This window comes from Haliaeetus albicilla, chromosome 8 (assembly GCF_947461875.1).
Source record: "Haliaeetus albicilla chromosome 8, bHalAlb1.1, whole genome shotgun sequence".
In the NCBI taxonomy this organism is placed as follows: domain Eukaryota; kingdom Metazoa; phylum Chordata; class Aves; order Accipitriformes; family Accipitridae; genus Haliaeetus; species Haliaeetus albicilla.
This window is the reverse complement of record NC_091490.1, coordinates 33,335,615-33,363,435: the sequence shown is the minus strand read 5'-3', so window position 1 is coordinate 33,363,435 and position 27,821 is coordinate 33,335,615. Positions and strand designations below refer to the sequence as shown.

Below are 27,821 nucleotides of genomic sequence, written 5' to 3'. Positions count from 1 at the left end.
GGTTCTCGCTTTTCTAAGTAACCTTCCACTTCGCAGGTCTAAGAAAATTACTTTTCCTAGAAAAAAAAAGATCAAATTTCTAGAAATCAAAACTAATAAAGGTAAGGATGGCTGTCTAATCTTCTGCTCTTTTCTTTCACGTTCAGTCCTACTGAGAGAAATAAATTAACTAATCAGAAGTGTAAAAACCATTGCTCCAGAAGCCAGTATTTTATAACAACACAAGAAGAAACACAATCAAAAATAAGGCATAAGGTTTCAGGCAAAACATTCTTAAGATACTTAAAACTTACACCTTTCCAAAACTTCCCACACTGACTGGAGGAAATTAATGCTTTGTAGTATCATGCACATTAAAAAAACATTATGTCATTGAATGCATCGCTGTTGATGAAAGGCTTCGTTTAGTTATGGTTTTTTTCTGTTTGCTTTAAGGTTTCTGTAACATTTACTGGATTAGTTCCAAGTCTCACCTGGAATTCATCCCACACACCCAGATGGTATCTCTGCATGTGAGAGGGTGGGGAGGAAGGACGTCCTCCTTCAACCTCAGCTGAGGAGCAGCTCAGATTTTATATAAGCCCAACAACAACCCTACTCAGAATATTTTGTTCAAACAAACAAAAAAATTGCAACAGAATTACAGTGCCTTCAGGCTAATTCTCTGATCCAGGGAGAGCATTAAGGCCTATTTACAATCACATATCATAGCACCAAAATACGTTTGGACCATAACACATGTAGTTTCTGCCTTGCTGTTATGAAATTCAGTGTATGTGCTCAAATACTCGAGCGTTCTCCAAGGGAATGTAACTCATAAGCATACACAGCCACGACTTCAGGCCATTAGTTTTGTGAGTTCTGGATGAGTTTTAGATTTGAAATGTTTAAAACCAGCACTGCAGAATGTCAAGTCGAAAAGACCTCAGAATGGATTCATGCCTTTTCCTATACATGATTTCATCTCCCGTAAATTATCTAACTAATAATGAAATGAGTGTGACTTGAAAGTAGCCCATTTTACAGCCTGTAACTATGTATTTGATCAAGATCAAAGCCTTTAAAAACAAGAGACAAAAATAAAAATGAAAATAATTTAAAAAAAAATCTTTTCTATCACTGTTGAAAGTAAGCTTACAATTAAGCTGGTTATCAAAACTACTAATCTATCATGGCAAGTAAACAACTGGGTCTAAATTTAATATTAGAGCTACATTTTTCTAAGTGCTAATGCTAAAATTATTATAAATATTACAAATAGGTATTTTTATTAGAGTTCAGAGCCAAGATTTTGCTACCAATCTTCTGAACTGTTTCTAAGAGGTTGTAGTGGTTACCAAAACAGGATACAAATCCACTGGCACAAAATATTAAATTCACATTCTAAATCTAACTGTGAATTCATGGAACTCCAAGAACAATGAAATCTATATATAACACAATGTATGCTAATATTGCCCTAATTTTGAAAGAAAACAATTAATAAGAAAGCAGGTCAACTCAAACACAGCTAGAGATGCTGTAGCAAAGAACCGCAAAAAACTGAAGAGACTGAACTGAGGTAAATCACTTTGTCCAGTTATAACAGCACAAAACATAACCTGAACTTGATTTATATGCATGAGATTATTTTGTCATGGAAAATAAAGACAACATGAATAATAAACTGAAGTGTGACCAACAACCTTCTGTTATGCGTAAAGTTCTCACAGGATGAAAAAAGGCTTCTTGTAGCAGTAGTCAAGGAGCCACGTTAAGTATCTAACAAAAGTTCTACACAACAGTAAATGGCTATATAACAATTTTTTTTCAGATTACAGCCTCACATAAATAGAAAAATATGTTTTTCATTAAAAAAAAATCCAAACAAAAACTACATGCTCCCTACAGCATCTGAGATTTCAACTCTAATTTTGAATGTTCAAATATTCCATCGGGCAAACTGGATAGTAACAGATGACAGCAACAACAACAACAAAAGATTTAATCTTGATTCAATCTTAATCTAGTCATGGACTATTTTAATGCCTTTTATGTTCAAATGGTCATATTTCACTTCAAGGAAAAATGGCTGATATGCTGTTCAATTAAAAAAATAAGAGCAATGCAACTGGGGGGGGACGGGAGGGCTTGACAAAGAAACCATAACAAAATTTAGCCAAATTCTTTGGAGTTCAAAACAGAAGTTCTAAAATAATATCCTAGAGTTATACTTTTTAAACTGTCATGTGTTTACCACAACAATCTACATTTAAAGTTTTTTAATAATGTGAAATAATATAGCAGAATATTCTTACAACTAGCAGTTTTACCATGGAAAAATAATACTCTTTTTAAATCCTGCCTGTCAATTTGCTTACTCAGAAAATAGACTGAAAACATGAAGTGCAAGGTAGCAAACTGGAGCTAAGCATTCTCTCCCTTTTCTCTTTCATGGTCTACGCTTTTTTAGCAGTATTTCTTAACAGAGATGAGAAATGCGATTTTTTTAACATATGTTAACATATTGTCTTCAATTCAGCATACAAACACAGATGCACACTTGTTTCATATGTGAGGCTTCTGTCCTCATTAGTAACGCTTCTGCTGCATTCCCTTTTACTGTAATGGAGATACTCATGAGTCATGTTGTGTACTTGCTGAAAAATCAGAAGTTTAGGGCTTTCTATATCATTGCTAGACTGAATATAGAAAACTAAGCCAAGCTTCCCTAAAATTCCAAGACTCCCCTGAAGTCAGTGGGAATTCTGCTTGCAGCAGGGATGAAGGATGAGTCCAAAATGTATATAATTAATAATAATAACAAGCTATCTCATTTAAAAGCTGCAAAAATGTGTTTTGAGTAAAACATTGCAAAGTTTTGATCACTTCTAGACTGCAAGCATTGTTAGGAGGCATGTTAGAAATGCCTGCTAGTGCCCACACCTTCATTTTTCAGTATTTTAATTTACCAGTTACAAGAATGTTTCCAATAAGATATCAGAAAAAGTCCCAAACCCGCAGTATAAACCAAATATCCACCCAAAATTTCAAAATTTTCTGTACAAGCACATTGTTTTTCAAATAATAATTACTTTATAAGGAAGAAAAATGAAAATACCCATGGTCTTGCTGGTTTCTGCAAGTTCACTTAAATTCTACTGTAAGAAAATGAACAAGACATACTCAGTCATGAAAATAATTTAAACACTGACATCCAAAACTACAATTTTGCCTGATATTTTCCCATCTTTTCCACATTTGGAATCCATGAACAACAGGAAGAGGACTCAAGCTAGCCTGAAGATGCAGTAGTGCATGGAACTGCAACACAGGAAAACATATTTGAGCATGGAGAATCCACCTCATCATTTAGCCACTTAAACACAAAGCACAAGCACCTGGCAAAGAAAGGAGCAGAATGCATCTTAAAAATCACATTTTATTCATAGAACATAACTATTGATACTGGTTTTAAAAGAAAATGATAAAATGTTTTTGGGGCAAACCAGCGTCAACTGATCGAATTGCAAAATGAAAGGAGTAGGATAGAACAGCTTTCCTCTATAAAAAAACCTAATGAGAATATATAGTTTTGGAGATACACTGACAAGCAGAGCAAACTACACGCTGTTTCCGACTCTATAAATATAGCAGCCCCAGTTATATGGAGATCTAGTTTGAATTCTGGTTTTACTTCTCAATGGATAACACATTATTTCAGAAAATAGGTAACATGCTGCTGATTAAGAGTGGAACAACGTGGACATACGCGATCCTCATCATCGCTCATTAAGATACGTGCCTTGTTCACTATGGGACTTTGTTGTTTGCTTCACTGTTAACTTTGGTGATTGCAGAAATACTTGACAAAATACCAGTTAGTTGCAGGGACCTGCTAACTATATGTCATCAGCCACAATAGGCTGTCAGTGAAATTTTCTCAAGGATTTAGTCCCTCCTTGAATACAATATTGTAGTCTCTGCACTGTTAGTGACCTCTGTATCTTTTATCCTATCAGTATGATACCACAACCTTTCTAATGGCATGATGAAGTAAAGGACTTGTTGGACCTCTGCTGAACCAGCTGCAGCTAGGGAGAGTTACCTGACTTAGCCACGTGTAGTGTAGGCATCCCTACTTTTGCAGTATCACTTTTTATTTTAAAAAATCATGGAATTTAGATAGGGTTAAGAAACCATTTTTGCTGTGGACTGCCCATAATAATAGCTTGGCTTTTAACTACTATAATTATTGGAAAAAAAAGTTAAAGTTTATCCCCCTACTACTTGATATCAGAACTAGCAATATAGTCCCCTTCATGACTGCTTTGTTGGTGCTCTTCCAGAATGTATTTTGCTTCAGCAGCGAGAAAAGATAGGGACAGTTGATCATACTGACACTTCTACTCTCAGAGCCACCTTACACACACACGCAAAGATGCACAGCCACATATGTTCATTTTTCACTCACAATTTTATTCAGAAAAAAACAGCTGAAGTAAATTGTGCACTCTTTTCCTGACAGACTAAATATGAAATATCCAGAGTTAGTATATGAGAAGTAATAAAGATGTAACAACACAACAGAGCAGGAAGGCATGAGCAGATACTTTAGGTCGGCCCTTAGTTCCTCTAGCATCAATACTGTCTGCAACAGCAACTAGTAACAGATGCCTAAGGACAAGTATAAGAGCAGGACAAACATACTGTGACAATTCCCCCATCATAGTCTCCCAGCCTCTGGTAATCTGCAGCATATGGGCTCCCAAGCCAGAAGCATGATGACAGCATTTAATATACTATTCCTCTTTGAATTTCCCTGAATTTTTAACCCATGTCAGCTTTTGACATCCAGAGTGTCTTTTGTCGACGTATTCCACAATTCACTACATACTGCTACCTTGATTTTAATTCTTTTACACTGGAAGAGAAACAATTACTAATTATATCCAGTTCTCCCCCATGACATTCACAACCTTTCAGACCCTTCGTATTCCCCTGCACTTCAATCCTTTCTTTTCTAGGTTGGAAAACCCTAGAGACTTTAATTCTCCCTTAGAGAAGGGCAGTTCCTTTGTCATTCCTCAGAACTCCTTCCAGCTGTGCTACCATGGACCAGTTACACTCAGTATTCAAGGTCCAGACACACTATGGTGATGGTAGTAATGCTTTCTAATAGTTTTCTTTATTACTTATAGAATTACTAATATCTCAATACTTTTGGTAAGCCATGGCTCATTAAACTACCATTTCCATAAGGCGATATATAGTAACCCCAAATCTTGTTCCTGACAGGAAATGGATACAATTCATTTCATTATTGTATGAAAACTAAGGGCTGCTTTACTTCAGAATCAATATTTATATTTCTCTCTTGAATTTCATCTGCCACTTGAAATCCAAATATTTCCCAAAATAAATTATCAACAGGTATCCCTCACCTACATCACATTTCAAATCTCTTTTTACCAATATAAAAAATTGTCTTCCTATAAATTTATTTTTAAATACAATCAATACCATTATTACAAGAGCACTTTGCTATGATTTTTATTTTTAAAATACAGGCATTACTAATGCAGTGAAATTCATAAAGTAAGATGATCATCGAATCACAATTGTATCAATGACCAACCATCACAGACATACCTTTCCCCAAAAAAGCTTCTCAAGCCAGGATAAACCAGAATAAGGGAGCTGCAAATGCACAGGGATAACAGGGACAAAACTTCCAGCTGCACTTAAGCAATAACCCTCATATATTGCCATCAGAATCAAAGGAAATAAAATAGAGACATAAAGTGTCTCCACAAATCCCATCCAGAATACTGATTCACTACCAAAACAGAATTTCTTTAGTTAGCAATATTTACAAATAAAATCAGTGATAAATAATGTTTCAGCCCTACAGAAGAGGTTGGAGAACTTGTCATCTGTTGACAAGGCTTGTTGCCAAGACACCTGAAATCCAGTAAACAAGGTACAGCAACAGCTTCTTTTAGCTACAGTGAAATGCAGCCTAAATAGATTTAAGACTAGACGTAGTTCTCTTCAAGGACATGATCTTTCTAATATTCTCACAAAGGTTTTTACATAAGTCAAGTGAAGAACACATCTATGTAACAGCAAAATTGAATTTAAAAATCAAATTTCAAATTGTACTTTAAAAAACCCAAAAGCCAGAGATCAAGTAAAGCATAGCCAGCAAAGGAAAATAATTAATTGGTTGCGAGTTCCCAAGATAAGACATCACAGAAAATATGGTCTCCAAAAGTCCCAAGTTGAAAAATAAAAAAATCTTTAAAATAATTTAATTATGATAGCATATAGTTACGCTTATATTTATTAGATTTCTTGCTTTTCTATATGTCATCTTCATAAGCCGACATGAGATACTGCCTGGACAATATTAAGTAGCCAATATTACAGAGAGAGTAGTTTGGGATAAAGGTGTTTCATTTACAGCCTGTGTTTGCTGTTTTGGCTTCAGTAATTTTCGTACACACTTAGCACTTACCCAACTCTAGCCACAAAGTGGTCCCCAAAGCCCTTGAAATGAAGAAAAAGCTGCCACTGAAACCTTGCCATTATATGACTGTTTACAGCCCTTACATACGTATAGTTGCATTAAAACTCACTATAAAAATTGTAGTGTCCAAAATCTACCTGATTATAATAAAATTCTCGTATGAAGATCCTGTTTACCTATTGAGGGCATAGATGAAAAATAGACTAACCTGTTCTTGACCTAATAACAATTCATTACTCGTAATTAAAAAAGAGAGATCTGTATGCTACAATAATTTTTCTTATCATTAAAAACCCTAATGAACAAAGACTTGCAAAAACCTTGCTGAGGCAGTTTAAGGCATTATTGCCTTCAGCTGTCTATGCCACCCCTTCTGTGGAGGATTAACTCCGTGTAGTAAAACCATAAACAGAGGACACACACACACTTCAGCCACGCCAGCGTTCTCTGCGTGCTAAGCTGCCAGACTGACCTAAAACGACCAAGGAAAGAGGAGAGGAGAGGAGGCAAGGCGCAGGCATGTTTCATTCTGCTGCCAGAACGGTAACAATTCAAACCACTACAGGTTTAATCAGTGAACATGACTCAGGTTTAAACGGCATGTTGCACTGAGAGAGACCTACATGGATCTCAGCAGGAAACAGGGGGGTATACACATTCCAAAGTGACACAAGTGTTTTGTATTTGACAATCCTCATTTAAGCACAGACGTGAACACAGAGAGAAACATAGTGACATAGTGGTAAACTACCAAAATAAGTAAATAAAGGTCACTCGATCTCAGTGTTTGGCCCCCCCCAAAGCCACAACCTCACCTGGGCTCATTAGATGCAGTAATTTCATGAAACAGATGAGAGGAGCAGTTCATCTGAGGAACGGTCAGCTCTTCTGCCTCAATACACAGTTCCTATATTTGTTTCCCCACAATAAAACAGCTAATGAGAATCTGTATGCTATAGTCACTTAATAAACACCAAAAACCTGTGGGTTCAGCAAGTGTCTTTCCTAGGTCAGAACAAATTTGCCTATTAGGGAAAATATCATTTGTCTGTTTACAATTCTAAATTTAGATGTCACACAAGAAGAATTTGTAAGTATTACATGCACAAGCATAAATAACATTGGAGAGATCATACAAGGACTAGAAACCCTCATCTGGTACAGGTATTTGAAGACTTTCCTGCCTAAAGTGTATGAAATTCAAAGTAGTACCTGTCCCACAAGTAACTTTGTTCTCTCCTGGGGACATTGTTATACTTTCCCAAACCACTACCCTATTCTTCATTTAAATATCCCATAAAATGGACTTCTTCCATGATGAAAAGAATTTGTGCTTATTCAAATAACTTACAGAAGAAGGAAAAAAAAGACAACAAGCATTATCTATTTCATTTAAAGAAAATGAAGAAACAAAAAGCAATGCTGTCAAGATGCAGAAATGCCCTTGCGTGATTAATGCTGACATCTCTGAGCTTCCCCTTCCTAAAACCTTTGTGTTTTGCCACTTTTTCTAATATTGCCGGTTGTAAAATTTAGATTACGAGCTTTGAGGCAGGGATGAACAGCACACACGAGAAGTGAAACTCTTTTCCCTGATACTGCACTTAGAAAAGTTTCACCCAAACCACCTTTTCTTTGTTCAGACCAAGTCACGCAGTGATTAAAACGAAAAGCCTTCAGCGTTGCTGTCGCATTCTTCTCAAGAGGGTTAAGTTTGGCAGCAGTCGGCATAAGACTGTGATAAAATCCCAAACATGTCCAGGCATTTTTACTGCCTGAAATTGCTTTTCCTAGCCTTCTGTCAGTGCAGCTGAAAGCACTACGGTTTCTTTATATTCATCCTCTCTTTCACAGTATTTGGACAAAGGAAAAGTCCACAGAAATTACGGATGTAAAAGTGAGGGGTTTTTAGTATTTTCTCGAGGCTGTGCTGGGGCACAGAGCTATTAACAGCTTCTTCTCCATTCACATACTGTTCCTTTAGCACTTAAAGCCCACGGAGCTCAGAGGATTTTTCCTATTATCCAACTGAGAAAGGAGTAATTTCATTTAAGAACAACTGGAAAAACCTGTGAGTAGGAAGCTACTGTTAAATATCCTTCTAAATTGCTTTCATCCCACTAATCTACAATAATGGCAGACACTTTTGTTAACAATTTTGTTAACAATTAAAAATGCTTAATTACTGCAAAGATCTATGTATAAATTCAGTGTATAATTTAAAAAAAAAAATGAAACATGTCTATGTTAAATAGGGGAGAAAAATAATCAGGTTTTACTTGAACTTTGTATTTGGTTTAGCAAAAATCATGTAATCTTTGGAAAATACTATCTTTAAGCAATGTTCCAGGCAATGCTGCAAGTGACAGGAAGACACTACCTCAGTGATGCTTCCATTTCTGGAAAGGCCTAAAAATTAATCAGCAATCAGTTAACAAAGTAATGTTTGGTTTTGCTTCACATGACATACATAAAATATTTTAATCAAAAAAACCCAAACAAAATAAATCTAATTCAGTTCTTTAGTAGAATGACGCACCACTCCAGACATAAAACAGCCTAAAGAGAGAGAGAGGTAACACGGGGCGGCGATGAAGTCAAAGGCTTTAACTTCCCCGTTCAGTGACAGTGACAATAAAACTGTAAGATCTGCAAATTAGCTGATCCTGGAGGATGGCTGGCAAGGCCACTGCCACCTTCATTGACATTCTGCCCCCACAGCAATGTTGGCCTCCTGAACCTCTGGCACTGCTCCTCAGCAAAGCCAGCTCCAGGACCATCATGTTGCTAGGCATGCTGCAACTGAGTTTTGCGATCTGCTAAAGGGGTATTCCCATCACGAGCAGCGGCCTGGATTGAGAGATACAGATCCTCAGCATTCAAACACCAACATTAAAAAAAAATAAATTAAAAATCAATATATTTATTCGTTTGGCTACAACTGTAATATGGAAAGATTAAAAATAGTTTCAAGTTGAGAATCAACTGTGAGATAGTATTAAATCTGATGCATTTCCCATCAACTCAATATCCTGTTGCAACAACTATCTTTCATTTATAGTTAATTTTTTCATATGCAAGATGAAATAGCTAATGGAATAACTAATCATTACATTGATTTACTTTTCTCTATGGCCAATTTTTAATATTGACTGGTAAGTTATTTTACCCCCAAAAGGACATTTTATTAGTTTTGCTGAGTGTGAAAACTAAGTGTGCTTATGGATATTCAGTTGTCAAACACCAGTGAATTAAAAATAATTGTAAAAAGGATATAAATGATATTTTTAAAAGGTCTTCATAAACTATATCTATGAAATGTGGCTCAATAAAGCAAAACACTCCCAACTTTTCAGTAGAGGAAGCACAAAGATTCTGCACAAAAATAAACCTAGCATGATACCTCATACATTCCCAAGTACAATTACAAAATGGATTCTTAAGCAGAAACGGGGAAAAAAATCTTACTCTAAGACAATAAGTAAACTTTTAAAAGACAGCATTGTGGTTTTCATTACTACAGTTTTCTTTCCCTTTAAAGAACAGTATTTTAAGGAGAAATTCACCTAGCCATTCCAGAAAATAAGGAAGCACATAGAATTTGGTGAAGAAAAGATTACTTTTCTAGTAGCGCTTTTGCTGCTACTTTTTTTGACTCTTCCTTAGGCTGAAGAGGTTCCAAAAATGGTAAGGCAATTGACCTCAACATAGTCTGTTACACTACAAGCGTTAAGTATTCAGGCAGGACAAATGTAACAGCACAACATAATCTACCTGCACAAAGGAGCTTTATATATCTCTATTTGTTTTGCTTACCTATTAGACATATCTCTTCACTTTAACCTTTTTATTTAATATTTTACATATGTTTTCTTCTTATGGCTACTACCCTTTTTTTTTTTTTTTCCTAAAGGAACCTAAAGTTTTAGTGACTCCCTCAATGTATCTGTATATGGACAGACTTTATTATTACCTGTATTATCAACAATGATTTTTTCGTGTTGATTTCTTCAGTTAGTATCTGATCACCTATTTACTAGGTATTTCATAAATCATTAAGATCTTTAGGCACATGAAAATGGGATATGTACTCCAGATACCAGCTTTAAAAGTCTCATTCTTTGATCAGATTTTCATACAAGAACATGAAACTATATAATGACAGAATGAAAATCAAAGGTGACAGACTGGGCGACTGGAATTTCTATTGGACTTTTTTAATCCATTAAAACATCCAGCCTTATAATTTCGGAAGAGAATTTAGCACCAGATGGAATCCTCAGACAGCATTAGTAAAACAATAACAAACCTCCCTCAAATAAAATATAAATCATGAGTTTAGAAAACACTTTAAAAAAAATGAAACACACTTACTAAATTTAAGAACTCATGTGACTGAGCACCAGGTCAAATCTTGTCATCATGGAAACAGCAAGAAGCGCAGCATTTAACTCGGCTTAATTTGATAGATTCCAGGAGACCAGGAGACTCGGATTTACAGGGAACAGGCTGAAGTGTGACTTTACAGCAACTGAAATTTGGGGTCCAGATAAGCACCAAAAACATTAAGCCCATGTTTAAGAAACAAACCAAAAAAAGGGGGTGGGGGTGGGGTAGGCAAAGAACCTAGGAACTTATGATTGGTTTGCAGGGTATTGGATTTCTACTGTATTCTCTCCCTCCAACGGCAGCCCGAGGAAAAAGCAAATCTTAGTTCCGCCTGACAACTCCACAAGCTCAACACGATGGCAGAGAGAGAAGTATTGCTAACTCTGCCCTTTAGGGCAAGAAGCTGGTGGGCTGGTGAGTAAACCTTGTGCTGCAGCCTCTGAAGTGAAGCTCTCTTTCTGACCTACCGTTTGCAGGCAATAAAGCTTCAAGTTGTTGTACATAACTCCATTTGCTGAGGTTATACAAGCAGGGTTAAACTAAGGCACTACCGATACAAATGAGTTAGCTTGTGTATTTCTACCTATTTGTAGTTACAGTACCATGTTAACAATGCATTTACTGGCTCCAGGCTGTGTTTAATAAAAGGTTAGTTCAACTTCAAGCATTTTCTAGAACTTTTCTTGAATTTCAGGAGGTCCCATAGAAACTTGTTACCAGGAATGCCAACAAAGCCCAGAAGTGGTAACCTGCCAGGTCTGGAGCACAGATATAAAACTACTTTATTGGTATGAAACCAGCCCTGTGAGTTGTGAGAAATTAGATACTTCATTGTTCCTTGTCTAAGTCTTGCATGCTGAGGACCTACTAAGCAGGAAATAGTGACAAAATAATGACAAAATAACATTAATCCAAGTTGTGTTTGTAAGAAGACACAGGGTTACACCACCTTATAGAGCAGCAGTCAGCCAAAAAGAGCCTTCTGAAATAAACAGCAACTTTTCAAAAGAAGGCAGCAGACACATTCCTGTAGGCATGGAGCATTATGAGATACGTGCAAAGAATACGGTCCATTTTTCCGTAGTATCTATCGGGGCTAATTGTCAGCAACAGCTCAGCTTAGCTAGAGGAATGTTTCAAGTCATATTTCAATCTGCTTTAAAGATTGTGCAATGGTAGAAACTGGTATATAAACGTTTAAGACAGCAAGTAAGCAGCTTTGGGATTTGGATTTTAAATTGTTCACTCTTGAGTTCTAACCCAAAAGAACTTTCACAGAGAACAGAGCGTAACATCAGGGAACTAACGCCAAGGCTGGTTTTGATATACATAATACTACTTTATTCCATTGTTTCAACTTTCTTACAGGTTTAAAAAACGTACAGGGGTTCAGAACCACCTCAACAGAACAAAGAATACATAATTAAGGGAGATCTAGAGTCAAACCACAAGTGTGCAAGCGTGGTTAGCTTCCATTACAAAAAGTAATAGGCACAATCTTTACATATGCATTTTGGTGAAAGAAGGAATAATAGTGCAGTGTTAAAAGGCACCAACAATCAATAATTGGGCCTTTTTTAAAAGCCAATAACCATCTAAGAAAATTACATTTGGTTCAAAATAATAATTTGAATATTTTATTGACTGGCATGCATCTGAACCCCTGGCAATTTATTACACCAACCTAATGTGCGCCCTTGCAAAATAAAAAAGATTTCATCAGTGGACCTGAAAATCAATTCAGTACAAAAGGAAATACTGAAGCTCTTCGCCTGTATTTAATACTAAGCTGTCGTTGTTCACCTCATCCGAGAACACTTGTCTAACAAACAGCTATTCAACAACCGCACAGAAGTATTTCTCTTAAAGCAAGTGTAATTTTTTAATCCTGTAGCACTGACCTATTCCGTGTGCTATGAAAACATTAGGCACAGACCACAATTTACGTTTTCTCTAAAAAAAAATACAGTATGTGCAAGCTAGGTTCACACAACGGATTGACAGCTACAACAGTAAGCTATTTAGACTTCCCAAAGAAAAGGGTTAGTTAGTTTTAATTTTCTAAGCAGTGATGCACACTACTGTGTGCGATTATCATATTTGCGTTAGGATTATCTGTGTAGCCAATAAAGGAAAAGCTTTAGTACACCCTAAAGGACACTACATCGATACTGTGTGCTAATTTAACAGGATCAAGAGAATGAAAGATTGAAGAAGTCATTGTACATGGGCAGCTGCAGTTACCCAGCCAGCCAGGAAGGGCTATTGCTTTCTGCAGGAAGAATGGTTTGAAACTCAGTTTACCTCATAGGTGCCCTCCAACTAAACCACTTGGACGCAATGGAATCTAGGGATGCACAGAATGGAAAAAAAGGGGAAATGACAGGGAGAGCTTCTGTGAAAGTTGTACCAAAATGTGCCATTTTATCCAAAAGCATGCCCGGTGCAGGTTTTACGCATTGCGGATTGTTTGTACAACTGAAAATTGTACAAGATGTGAGCAGAGATAGAGCTGATTATTAATCTGCAATATCTACTACAGTCCTCAGGTATATAATTTACGGATAGCCGCTTACTGTGTTGTTGTTTCCTCTTAAATATATTTAAATTCAGAAGGCTACAGTATATTCTGACACAAAGATAGTAAGACAACTTTTCTACAAGGGGGGAAATATAAGGTAGTAACTAACTAATTTATTTTATGAGGAACCTCCTCTGATGTGGTAGTTATTTCATGCCCTTTAAAAGATTTTTAGTTCCGACTTTCTTCATCGTCTCTGTCGAATTGCTCCCCTCACAATTTCACAAGAGCTATGTTCAAGTTCAGTGACCCCTCTTACAGCAGCCTTTTCCTTTTCCGCAATCACTTTTAAACTCACTCTAACATCATAGCAAGCTATTCAAGTAAACATTTCTCTTCTGGCAAGTTTCCAGGTACAGCAAATACTATCAAAACTCCGCGTATGATTACATGCGCTAGTTTTCTTTAAATGGAGCAGGAATTAGCCCGTTTTCGTGGTTTAGGGTCCCGTACATCCCTGTCTTTTAAACACATACAAGATGAACATATTGTCTCTGACAGTCTCCGCAGTCCCAGCCTGAAAACGCTGTTGGAGAGGCTATAAATCACACAGTTGCAGAAACTATTGCTTATAGCAAGCCACGTTGTTAAGAAGGAAAGTGCTGGGTTTTCCAACACTCTAGAGCTCTCCAGCAGAAAGTATATGATATAGGGGAGCCACAGCATGTAGAACACACTAGTTATCCGAAACAAAACCATGGCATAGCGGCGATCGGGGCTGTGCCCAGTCTCCCCAGCAGCATCCACTTCGTGGCTAGGAAATCGAGCTCTCCGATCATTTATCTCTTTGGTGTGCTGCCGGCAAATTTTAAAGATGTGGAAATACGTGAAACATATGACAAAGGCAGCAGGAGCGTATAGTAAGCACACAATAAAGCCAGTAAAATAGGCATTAGTTAGCCAGGAGGTAGCACACCATTCAAAAATATCTCCATGGTAACCAGGTTTTCCCCAACCAAAAAAGGAAGGCAAGAAGATCAGACAAGAGTATATCCAGATCAAAATGATGCAGATTCTCAAGCGACAAGGTGTGACCAGTTGATTATAGGAGAGAGGCTTTGTTATAGCGAGATAGCGATCCACACTGATGCAAGCAAGACATGCCATAGATACGCTTTTTAGCACAGAGATGATATATCCAAAAACTTGACAAGTCAAGGACTCGTGGACACCTGTCGAGTAGTGGAGCAGTGACAAAGTAGGAACCAAGCAGCTAACTCCAACAAAAAGATCAGCATAGGCCATGGTCTGAATAAAATAGCTGGTGGTATAATGATGCAGAAGTGGAGCACAGTGAAAAACAAATATCACAGTTAAGTTACCCGCAATAATTAAAAATGTTAGCAAGACAATAACAACTGTCTCAAGGATACAGATGTCAACTGCATTGTAGTGACCAAATCCAAGAGGGCAGGAGAGATGCTCAGATATGTTCATAACACTACTGCTCATATTCAGAGTCCTCCATTCAATCCATCGGGACTGGTTCATGTTTTGTGATTAGGGAACACTGCAATCTGAGCCTTAGGGAGCAGATGACCTGCTTAACAGCAGCTAAACTCTGCTTCAGCGTCTCACGATCTCTCTTTGTAGACACTGCCAGTGCTTACATTTGAGAGGATTACAGTCCCATAGCTGTTGATGCCTCCTCAGCATCAGTGCATCACCTCTGGCACACCTTAGCTTTAAGGAAAGAAAGAAAAGAAAAGAAAAGAAAAGAAAACAAAACAAAAAAGCCAGAAAGAGAAAGGCCACTGATCAGCTCCTCCAGTGCTCTTGACCGATCTTTAGCAAACACAAGGCACTTCTAAAACAAACAGGTACTGTGAAATATGGAAATAAAAACTGACAAAAGAGAGACATTCATTTCCCAGGGAAGGAGGGGGGGAAATCTCTGACCGCTTATTTTCCTGAGGAAGTAATTTACTTTGGAATATAATAGGGTGAGGGGGAGGAAGGGAAGGAGGAACTCAGTACAGCTTAGGTTTCCTAGACCAGCAGTTACTGGAGATAATCTTTTTAATGTCTCAATTTAAATCACAGACTGACTGGAGAGTAAAGGAAAGAGTTCATCATCTAATGCTGTCTTTTCTGGCTCCATTCAGGAGATGGTACTCCATCTTATCCATGCTATTCATTGGTAAGGTAAGGAAAACATTTTTGTCAAGGTTAATTCCAATAGACTCACCACTGTTTGGGTATGAATAATGAATTTTATTTGGAGGGAGACGGGTGGGGGACAAGGCAGATTTGTCCTCTGACTCCCAAGAAAGAAAACATACATCTCGGATACAATGAGGAAGATCGTGTCTGTTCATTTAAAAATGAAGATAATTTAAGAATAGAATTTGGAGACTTATGTCAATATTCACAATTCCTTCAAACAGTTATAGTCCATTACAATTACTAATGCCAGAAGCACAATTCAAGGTCCCCACAGACAAAATAAATCCTCTTGAATTTAATTTCATCAATGGTAATTTAAAATAATCATCTTTGGAAACTGCCATAACTGCTACAGTGGGATCAGTACCCAGGAGTTCATAGGTATATCCATGATATTGCTCACCTCTGTAGCAACACCTGAATCATTTCACAAACCCCCATACAACGAGAACAGAAACTTCCATCTGCATTCTGCTGTGAAGCTAATGAAATGCTGATTTGACTAGAAAAGCTGCCATTGTTTACTAGTCCGTTATTCTGTTATTCAGGTTCATCTTCTATGTAGTTTTAGGGCTTCTGTATTTATTAGACAATCAGCATCATAAATAGTTGCTTTAAAAAAATGTTCTTCTAATTGCAGGACATTACCTTGTTCATTTTATTTGCAGTTACGGAGAAAGCAAACGTTAAAAGAAAGCATCTTCTGTGTTCAGTTTTACGTAAATGCTTGATCAGTTCAGGAATCATTAGGCAGGTAATTAACTGTACGCAATCTTGCTTTTTGAAAGGCCCCTAAAATGTTAAAACCATCTTTAATCCTAGAGTTCCTGAAACTAGAAGACTGGCAGTGGGAATTAATGAATCCACATAAAATGATCTCCAAGGTCATTCAGCTATTACGCTGGCATTTGCTTTAAGTCTCTTTAAAAGTACCAGAATCTCTCTGATGTTTTTGATAGTCCTTGCTGCATCTTCAGGAAGAATTTCAGATACTAGAAGAGAATTTTCAATGCTGTTGCCGCAGTTTGAGGGAAAGCGTTCTTTTTGGAGTTAATTTCCTGTCGTGCATCGCCACGCTGTACAGAAAGTCCTTCTGGATTTTATAACATCCCAGAATATTTCCGGCTATTCGTTCCCTTCGTCTATGAGCAGCAGAGGACGTATAAAATCACTACTTTCTCCAATTCTTTGTTAAAGCAATAGAGCGATCTGTCTCACCTACAGGCATCCTTACCAGCCGCTATGATGAAGTGCTTGACAGGGGAGTCCTAGTTACTGTGGTGCGGCTAGAGCTTCTGTCGCTATTTCTCTCCTTCCCCCGTGAAATGACTGCTTGCACCTGAGTCCGCTGCTGCTGCTGCTGCTGCTGCTCCTCCTCCTCCTCTCCCCCCCCGCCCCGCCGATGCAGACGAGCCGGGCGCTGGAAAGGTGACTGCCCCCCCCGGCCCCCAGCCAATGGCCGCGCCGCGCCGCTGTCACTAGGTAACGGCTGCCGGGCCGGGCCGGGCCGGCGGCGCCCCCCGCAGCGCGGCGGGGGAACGGAGCGGAGCGGCAGGGAAGGGAGGGAGCGGAGCGGCGGGGGCACCGGACACGGCCCCGGTCCCGGTCCCGGTCCCGGTCCCGGCGGGGAAGGGCTGCGGCACCGCCGGCTGTCGCGACCGCTCACCCCGCCAGCCCCGTTAAGCTTCGTAGGGCCGGCAGGCGGAGGGCTGGAGAGAGACACCGGCGGGGGCTGGGGCGCGGGCGCGGGGAGCTGCGAGGTTCCAAGTCTTGCGACCTGCTCGGTCAAACTGCTGAACTCCAGATCAATGCGGGCAAACCGCGCGGAATGCCAGAGCAGTAAACAACATTTGAAGCCCACAGGACGTACACCCAAACCTTTAAATCGGGTCTTTTACAGCCATAGAGATACATAATTTTAGAAACCGCCATCATCGCCGAACTAAAAATGTTCAGTCAAAGTTATTCTCAGATCACTAATTTCACATGCATCTTTTATACATTGTCTGCAAATGTTTAGCTTGGTAAAATATTTGCCGTGGCTCAACACGAATTTTCTTGTCTTGCTTAAAAGACACAATTACCGTCCCCTAAAATTTAATTATTTTCATACTTAAGGCAGATTTATTTTAAAACTCATCTGCAACTCCTTTCAATACTGTACCAGTCTTTAAGTGCTTCAACCGATGGCAAACATTGGTTCAAATACAAATACTTGTGAGTAACACATTATTTTTCAAAGCACAGACTTTTTAACCCAATTAACCAATATCTCTATTCATGCAAATGGATGCTGTTACTCCCTGATTAAGGACTCAGAACCTTTGTTTACTTCATGCTTCCTAAAAATAAAACCAGTAACAGAAGTACAATCAAAGTTATCTTACATACACACTCCATACGTCCTTAGACACAGAGAGAAACAGCAAATTTAGATACCAAATACCAACCACGAAACAGTATTTTGGGCTATAGATCAGCAAAAGACATGTGTCAAGAATGGTACTGAAGGGTTTAGCGAACCAAGTCACTAGAAACTACAATGATTTAAATTCTTTTAGTTCCAAGGCAAACCACAGGCAAAATTTTAATAAGCTGCTCCTTGGTTAACATCTTGTATTTCAGCATAGCCTGGAGCAAATATTCAAGTCTGAATGACAAGTCTGTAGAAATATGAAGCAGCATAAAATGCAGCAGTGTAAGTGTGGTTTGCAGTAACGATGTGTGATAATTCCAAATTCTTCTATCGAAGGATTAAAGAAAAAAATTAAAATCAACTCCAATACCTCAGAACTGTAAGTGGCTGCGACAACAGATTTAATGACTAAATTTAGTCCCCGAGTACAGCTTTAAGCCATCACTATCCATACCACAGGCAGAACAATAGGAAGCAATTTTTATTCCTCCTCTTCCCACTCCTCCTGTGGGGGAGGAGAAGGAGAACAAACAACGGTGTGCACAGGCATGGCAGCAACCAGTACTTCTCCCTCCTCTCCCTGGGCCAGTTTGAGGCGGGCACCAGAGAAACAAAGGACCAAAACATCTTAAAATGGACGTCAGAAAGCCTCAAAGACACATTAGGTAAGCAAACATAAAGCCTAAAATTAAGTGGACCACAGAAACTACCTGCTGAGTGCATCCTGCGCGATAAGGTTTGAATATTGATAACTACTAAAGCTTCCAAACATTCCAGCGACCACTGAGGCACCTTGCTAACAGGTCAGATCCAGCTGATGTTACCAAAACGCACTGCCTATTACTGTGTGCACAGAGCACTGAACTCTGGTAGCAAGCACTCAGGTCAGCCAAATATTTCAGGTCTTGTACAAGAAATCCGGATACTGCTAAGCAGGTAAGAGGTAACAGAAAAATCAATGGCAACCTCCGCTGGTTGGTTTTCAATGCAGGTAAAATGCTTCCCTTTTATAAATTACAATTAAAGGGACAAAGTGATTCAAAAGTAAGGCAGTTTGACTGCTTTCTTTGTGGAAATATGAGCAGGCTTCCTTCACTACCACAAAAAAACCAGTCATGCTGCAAGCTGCCAGTGGCTTTATCACCTCAGTTACTCCCAGAGCCCAACTCCCAGTGGCATTTTCTAAGCAGCAGCAGTGCAAACTGCAACAGATCAACTGCACTAACTTGTACTGTATTTTACGTATATTTGGAGGCAAGTGAAAATTTAAGCAGAAATCAGCTAGTCCTGACGAAACTATGCAATTACAGACGGAATTTTACATGATGTGGCAATACTGCAATGTTGTATCAGAGGCAGCACATTAAAAAAGCTATATGGAAAAAGTTTTCTATCTGTAAATTAGAGACACATTAGGGACTCTGGCATAGTTTTAAACTAAATGTGCTTCTGGACTTTTTTTTTTATTTGCACATAAACAAAAGGAAGTGAGAAAGAAAAAACAGTTGTATTGGAAGAATTTAATGGCTGTCACCAAGGCAGTGTTTTACGTGGTGCATAAATTCCATAGCTGGTTATGTCCAGCAGAAGGACTGAGCACTCTTCTTCAGATGAATAGAAGGAGCAATTCCACACCTTTTTTATCAATTACAGCAGCTAGAAACAACAGAAGTTACCATCCAAAACAGAAGACTCACACCATCTGATCCTGCTGAAAACAGAGGAGATGTGGTAGGAGCTCAAGCTTTGAGTATGAAAAGAAAGCCTGTGAAAGCAGCGGTGATGTGTGTGACCCTGTAAGGAAACGAGATAAAGCTTTGCAGACAGAAAACGTCCATACAGAGGTAGATTTAGAAGCTCCAAGCAAGGAAACAATCTATTACTCATTTCTTCTGTTTGGAAAGGAATATTTGTTTTCCAAATCATTTTTGTGAGGCAACAGGACTGACAGAAGCAATTCCTGCAATGCACAAAACAGCATCTCAGTCGTACCACTCATTTCTAGATTGAAGTCTTTCAGGACTTTGTTAAAATATTGGATGGTCAGCTGGATTAAATGGACAACAGTAACTTCTGTAAAATCTTTTAAAAAAGACATTGATTAGAGCAGCTGAGAGTATGGGATGAGGAACACAGCAGTTATTTACTTAGATGCAGACCTGCATGACAATGTTGATATACATACCAGCTCCTTAGCTTCCTTTCTTCTGCCCAACTCCTTTTTTGTTTTGGTTTTTCTTTTAAGCATTATTTTCTTTTATCCACTTTCTCCTTAGCCTATAGAACAAAGGTGTTTCTTCAGTTTGCTTTATTTTTATCTTAACTACCTCTGGCATTTACTTGTCCACCACATCATACGGAGACCCCGGTTTTGTTTTTAATGCCTCCAGAAAAATTCTGTTCTATAAAGCTTGCAGCTTGTAGTGCAGCTTAAAGAGGGAGAAGAAGAAAAATCAGTAGTTGCCTTAAAAATTTTGTGTGTGTGTACATGGTTGTTTTTTTACATCAGACTAGTGTTTGAAGTTGCTCTCTGAAGCCATAATGGTGCTGTATTTAAGGCAGAAATCAATTTTATTTGTTATTTGGAATATAAAGCCTCTTCCCAAAAGCCACCCACTACAGCTGTCTATTTAAAAAACTGCCATGAAGAGCTCTAAGCTTACACAGAACACACAGGGATTTTCACCTGAGTACAGGCATATAATATGAGATATAAAAGGCATACATATATATGTATAAAAGCATTATTTTTTCTCAAAATAATCTTAGACTTCTTAAACACTTTATGTTGGAAGGAACCTCTGGGTATCAACACCTTGCTCAAAGCAAGGCCAACTCCAAAGTCAGGTCCAATGCCAAATTTAGGCCAGGCTGCACTGAGTCCTGAGTTGTGAACATGTCAAAGGATGGAGTTTTCACAGCTTGTGTGGGCCTCTGTTCCAACATTTAACCACTCGCACTGTGACTCCCAGTATCAGCTCAGAATTTTTCTTGTTGCAGTTTGTCTTCATCATTACCAAGACTAAACATGCTTGGGCCAGTGGTAAACTCCCAAAAGTGTTAGTTCTCAAGGAACTACAGTATCTTGTAGAAGGTTTAAGCCCATGAAATATTTATTTACCTCATAGTCTTATTTATCAGTTTTACTATTGCACATCAGTTTCCTTCCCTTCTCCCTCCCACCCCGTGATCATAAAGAATGCCATAAATCATTTTACAATGCTATGGCCCACATACCCGTGACTGCAAAAAAGATCAAGTGATAGGAGTTACACAGCTACATTTTTGAAATGCAGATGCTCTTGTGGAGCACTTACCTCACTGTTACAAGAAAAAATTATCCCCAAAGCCTACCTAAGCCTTTTCTGTATTAGAGGCAAAAATGAATTTGATGGCAGCAACACAGTAGGTTCTATAAGCTAGGGAAGAAGGAAGGGGCTGTTATAATTTGGAGTGGCGCGTGGGGGGAGTTCAGGTAAGAGGCTGGAAAGGGACAGTATCTTTCTAAAAGGTCAAGGTATGTGAGGGATGTGGAAGGGACCTAATGATCTCTTTTCCTTTTCCTACTACTCCAGCAGGCTCTGTTTCAGCCTGCTCCTCTCCTGGACTCACAGCCCCAGTCTTTTTCCAATACTGTTTCTAATGAGGCAAATATTAGCCAGTATCATATAAATGTTATGTAATTAGGATGCTGTGATGCAGAACAAGAAATTGGCAAAACATATTTTTTTTTCTGTGTTGTGGTAGATCTGTAGAGAAAGATGGGCATTCACATTTGCAAATTTATTGTGCAGTCCTCTCATGCTGTTATTTAACAATTACATCAAACACTTCCAAAGTTTGAAATTTTTAAATTAGCTACTAACATTATTCATGTATTTAATAATAATTAAGCAAGTTTTCAGAGTAAATTGCTACAATGTCCCTTTTTAAATGTTACTGTCTGTGATCTCATTAATTAGATGGTTACTTTTCTGAATTTTACATTAAAGATCATTTTTCTTCAGGAGGAGCTTCCCTCAAGATTATATTGATGCTCCTGTGACAAATGGAATTCACTTTACAAGCTCAAATTGGAGCGAAAAATACCACCAAACTTCTGTGCCTCAAATCAATAGAAATAAAGCACCGTGCAATAAACTATCTATCAAGAACTGAATTTACTTCAGGGAAAGGCTGTGAAGTCTAATGAATGGTGATAATTAGCATTTTTCAGGAATTAAACATAGCATTTGCTTTAAACAGCACTTAAGCTACAGAAGGATGCTGTTTACTAACTGACCACATATGGTAAGAAATGCTCCAATATGAATGAAAATGGACATTGGAAAAACAAGAAAAATGTCTCAGGATGGTATGAAAAGCAAATAAATAAAACGTGCCCTCAGACAGTTTCACGCATCTGCCACTAAAACTAATCCACCTGCTCTTAAACTAGCAGTAGTTTAAAAAGAAAAGTACACTGGCAAAAGAATACAGCCTTACTACCTACCACCGCTCTAGGCATCCTGATGGAGGGCCCTGTTATTTGCATTGCTTTTCATTTAGCTCCTGCTTTTGATTACATGATTAATGTTTAGTTAGTGGTTTGTGAAAGCATACTGACTGTCTAAAGGAACATGCATTTCGTTCAAAATTGTCCCACTGCATTTCAAGTACTATAACAAACCCACGTCCTATCCATGCAGCTGTCCTAACATAAAACATAGCCTCTATGCATTGAAGTACATTAGAGTGAACGGAAATGAACTAGCTATTAATTACACTGCTTTCAAGAGACAATTAAAATTTTCACCTCTTAAATCACAGGACAAAAGATAGCAATTAAGAGAACTGTGAATGAAGAAATACTGAAATGTAGAGAATAGTCTGAACAGTGCAGGTAGTATTACCCTTTCTTTTCCTGTGGGAATAATTTCTCATATTTTATAACAATACTTAAAAGATTATTTTAAAACTGCATTCATTTAAACTTTTTAGAGGCATGTTTTGACATAGTTGTGGTTTTACTTATACTTGTATCTATGTCAAGCCAGGAATTACATTCCTTAGATATTGGTATTCTATAGGCATATGACAACTGGGCACCAAGAAAGTGTATGTTCAAAAGGATTCCCCCTGACTTGGCAGAAGCATAAGCTCAGTCAGTATTAGTAGTAATTCCATTTCAGCAGAGCTAGAATAACAGATTTTTAAGGCTACTACGAAAAAAAAAAAAATCCCAAACACTATTTTCACCTACTTTGATTTTTCATATACCGGAAGCCAGAGTTCTCTTAAACTACGGTATGACCTTTTAAAAGGCAACAAATTTTGATTTAATGAGTTCGGATTATGAATAATTTATTGTAGCCTTGATTAGGAAACCAAGTTCTAAGGCCTGTGCAAAAGCAACTACTAAGGTATGAATACAAGGATCAAAACCATATACAACTGTCAGTCTTTCAAAATCGCAAGTTTCGATGCACCACAGAATAAAGTTGAAGTACATGCAAATGTGACTTTCATTCTTCATTGCCTTTTAAAACCAAACAAAAACAGTTGCACCCAATATTATTTCTTTAAATTCTCCCAAGAGCATCACTTCTATTTCATCCTCAAAGCATTCCTCAGAACAAAAAGCCAAGGCCACACATCCATAAACTACTGTATGATCAACACTGCATGCGCTTCCAAATCCTTCTCCATCTCAGTACCATACTTCTGAACATCACAACGGCAAACCTGCATGACAAAAACCTCCCCACCATAACCTTTGGCAACTTACTTTTAATCTGTGCTGAAAGCTACAACACAGAGACCATTCGTGTGCATAATTTATCTTCTTCTCAAAAAAAGTTTAAAACCCTTCAGAATTATCCACTTCACTCCAATTGTCTTTTCTAAAAACTGTTAACTGGCAGCTACCATTATGTGACAAATTCACAGACGTATGTCAGAAAGAGATTCAAATCCACTTTTCATGCATGCAGCTTAGGTTAAACGGTCACAGTACATTCTCCCAGACCATTTAGTCTAATCTAGATGGGCTGGCTGGAAGCACATGCCTAGTCACATGGACAATTTACGTTTTGATTTGCGTATATAATTGGCACATTCCACCCTAAACTTTTCCTTTAATAGATTTTTTAAAAATAGTGCTTCCTCAAGGAGACAAGGGGTGGCTCAGAAAAACACCGAACAACTAGGATCGTTTAGAAGAAAAAGTCATGGCTTCAAATGTTGGTGTAGACAAAAATCAGTTAAGAACTAAAAATTCGTTATTTGTTTTAGTGCAAGATATATTGAGGAGCAAGTGGTACTGATCCCAAATTTGGACTAGTAAATCCAATTCCACTATTTCTTGAGAACAATAAAGCTGAAAACAACCAAAGTAAATTGTGAATTTTAGAAGACTATCTTTAAACAAAGTGTTACTCAGTATTACTATTCTACCATTTTTGTGAAGAAATGGGAAAGAGGAACACAGAAAGGATATGGCATGAAAACTATTTATAAACTGAAGCGTGGCACAATTTCTTTTTATGGATTTTAAGCTCAGCTTCATTTAGACCAAATTTTCCTCCCAGCTGGAACTGCTGAAGAGGAACTGCTGAAGAGGTATCACTTTCATTCTCTTACAGCACGGAGTCTATATCAGCACACACTTGCATCAATAACCATATATGCGAAAGGACCAGGAATAGCTTCCTACCAAGAGCAGTCTAGAGGGAAAATTTTGCAAACAACAGCAGTTGAAGTAGACTCCTGGCTAACTCACAGACATGGAACCCAGCAATGATAGATGTTTGGAAAAGGCCACTGAAAGCAAGAATTACTGATTTTTATTTTTTTCACCAGAGTTAAAAATTAGCTAATTAAAATTTATAAAATCATCTCACATCTGATAACTGTGTTTCAAGATTAATAACATTTAAATACATTCAACTTCCAATAAGTAGCAAATTTTGTCGTAATTTACTTCGATTGTATTAGATAATGAGGACATTTATATTTATAGCTAGAAATTGGCACATGTAAAATGTTATGTGAGCTGAGAAATTATTTTCTTTATTCAAGAAGAAATATCAAACCTGACATTATTTGCCATCTCTACGAAAAAACTGAAATTAAACATATACTTTATCAGCACTAAAAATAGGTTAAATATAAAGACAGCATTTTTGAGATCTACAAGTCCTTTTGGAAAGGACACTATCAGGGAATATAGAAATCAAGTCTATAGCTTAAGTTCATGTCCAACTTCTTTCACCAATATTAAATTCACACATAAACCTTTCCCCTCTGCTCAAATTGAAGCTAAATGTCAATCTCGTCATTCTTATATTTTAAGATATATCACATATAACTGCCCCAAATTCAGCATATCAACACACTGAACTAAATACTGGCCTCTAACGAATTGACACTATGCCTGGGAAGGGCCATACGGGAAGATATGGAAGCACTGGGTCCTGCCTGCTATATTTGCATAGGAGGATGCTAATGGCCATCATTTTTATATGGCCACTAGAATTAATTTGGCTTGAAAAGGCACATAGCATGTTTCCTGAACACCCTTCTTCCCAGCATGTCTGTAATGTCTGCTGCAGGAACAAACTGAGCATAATTTACTCTCATACTTTTAATGAAAGATAAGATAAAAGAATGACACGACAAAAATGGAGTTACTCCCTGCAAAATTTAAACAGTAATCCTTAAAGCAATCCTACAGTAAGGAAAAAGAAAACAACCAAACAGAAAGAGGGACAGCTTTCAACAGCATAAAGAAAAATGCTTCCCATATGAGTAGCAGTTGCCTATACCTTATTTATAGCCATTCCATATAACAAAATAAAGATATTGGAAATGACTCTCTAAACAGTTATGGTGTTCTAATATACTAACTACAACACATAAAAATGAAATCCCAACAGCAATTTTCTACAAAGAAAAAGCTTTATACAGTGATTTGCATTATTTTTTCTGCAAAAGTTATGAAAATACTCAGTAGTCAAAAAACTGCCATAGAAATGGAATAAGGCTAGATTAAAAAAAAATAAATTATTTTTCAGCTTACATTCTAACCAAAGTGCTCACAGGGGAAGAGCTTTGCTACATTTCCTTTCCCCCCCAAAGAAGGTTCTTTATAAAACAAAGCAAAAAACTGAGAAAAAAATGGTTACATTCAAAAAGCTATATTTTATTGTTATGGCAACTGATATGCTAAAAATAAAGAAATAAAGTTGTTATGGCAACTAGAATGTTAAAGGCAGTCAAAAGTAGAATAATCAAACATTCTGCTGGCTTAAAATGTAATGTCTATGACTCAGTTTTCAGAAAGAGCTTCAGAGACAAGTAGTGGTTGGGGTTTTTTGGATTCTGCTTTGGAGATCACAATTAGTACAAGTTTCAGAGAACTCTACAGAGTACAAGGGAGGAAAATCAAGGTGAAGAGAAAATTAATCATTCAAAATTCTCACAGTCAGTAGGAAGAAACACACACCTTATGCCACTTATTTAATGTTCTGGCGACCTTACCTAGATCCATAAAATGTATCAGCTTATTATTAAAATAAACAGCAATAGGACAGTATTTATGTCAGTCATCACAATGATCGAAAGACACTATATAAATAAAAGTTACTTAATTACTTTAAATTAAGTACTCAGAAGTTAGGGAATACCAAAATTCATCTGTCTGAGGCAGCAGAGTTCTGCCCCTTCATATGTATGGAATTATAAAGATGACTATAATTACAAGATCATAACATATTTAAATTTCTGATACATGTTTGGTCATCATTACAGGGCTTCTAGCTATACAAGCACTTCCATGACAATCTTGGAGAACTCACTGTCTCCCATCCAGCACTTCTCAGATTGTCAAAATAGCTGCTTTTATTAAAAAATTAACAGAACTGTGTGCACTGTGAAAATTCCCAAAGCCCAGACTCAGATAAGCCTTAATTAATACTAAGCAAAGTATTTAACAGATACTTCAGAGAATTATGACTAGAAACAATAACTTATACTGGAAATATCTGCAGGAACCATGTATGTGGCATGTGCTAGCATCCCAGTATAAACTAGTATTTTAACAGAATATGTGCCTTGTATTTTGTCTTCGCTGCTGTTAATCAAGGTTCCTACCAGCGTTACTCATAACTCTTTTCTGACCCATATGAAAAGTCTCTCAGCCCAGTCCACAAGAGCTTTCAGCATGCAGGAGTAGCATGGCCAAGAATACAGATCAAAGTCAAGTTCCTCCTTCACTTGTACTAAAGGGAAAAGAATCAGATTAACTTCGTATTACAGCACAAAAATCGAGAGATGTACACTGGAAATTTAAACAACACACAAAGGAGTGCAGCAAGGATAACACAGACAAATTTAAGTATATTTTTCCGGTTTTGCTTCCCCAACCACAGTATTAATCCTTGAGGCTAGATACACAGTTAACTCATTCCCTCTTAAGCATCACGTGAAGCCACAGGTGTTTCTAGAGATGCAAATTATGCAGGAAAATGTTAACTAATGAATCTGTGACAAAGTCAACAACTTCTGCAAAGGAAACTCCATGTACAACAGTCACTATACATAAATTTTCAGGATAAATCTCAGACATATGAATATCAAGGCTTTAAATCAAAGTTTCAGAAGTATTCTAATACTTAGGCTAAAAGAGTCAGGCTGCGTATTTTCAAGGTTTGTTGCTGACTCCACCAGCTACTGAAGACAAAAGATATGCTGTTCTGAGCTTTCTATGAAATTAGTTT

The 27,821-nt window shown here is 37.7% G+C and overlaps 2 protein-coding genes across 10 annotated transcripts in view; both read right to left on the bottom strand.

The window, feature by feature from the left end:
• RABGAP1L (RAB GTPase activating protein 1 like) overlaps positions 1–27,821 on the bottom strand; it is a 268,383-nt gene that overhangs the window by 159,363 nt on the left and 81,199 nt on the right. The window lies entirely within an intron of this gene.
• Positions 12,216–17,003, bottom strand: GPR52 (G protein-coupled receptor 52). The gene is made up of 2 exons (XM_069789636.1): positions 16,051–17,003; positions 12,216–15,164 (listed from the first exon to the last, which is right to left on the bottom strand). Exon 2 carries the CDS (start codon positions 14,970–14,972, stop codon positions 13,887–13,889), a length of 1,086 nt encoding a protein of 361 aa, XP_069645737.1. The 5' UTR covers positions 14,973–15,164; positions 16,051–17,003; the 3' UTR covers positions 12,216–13,886.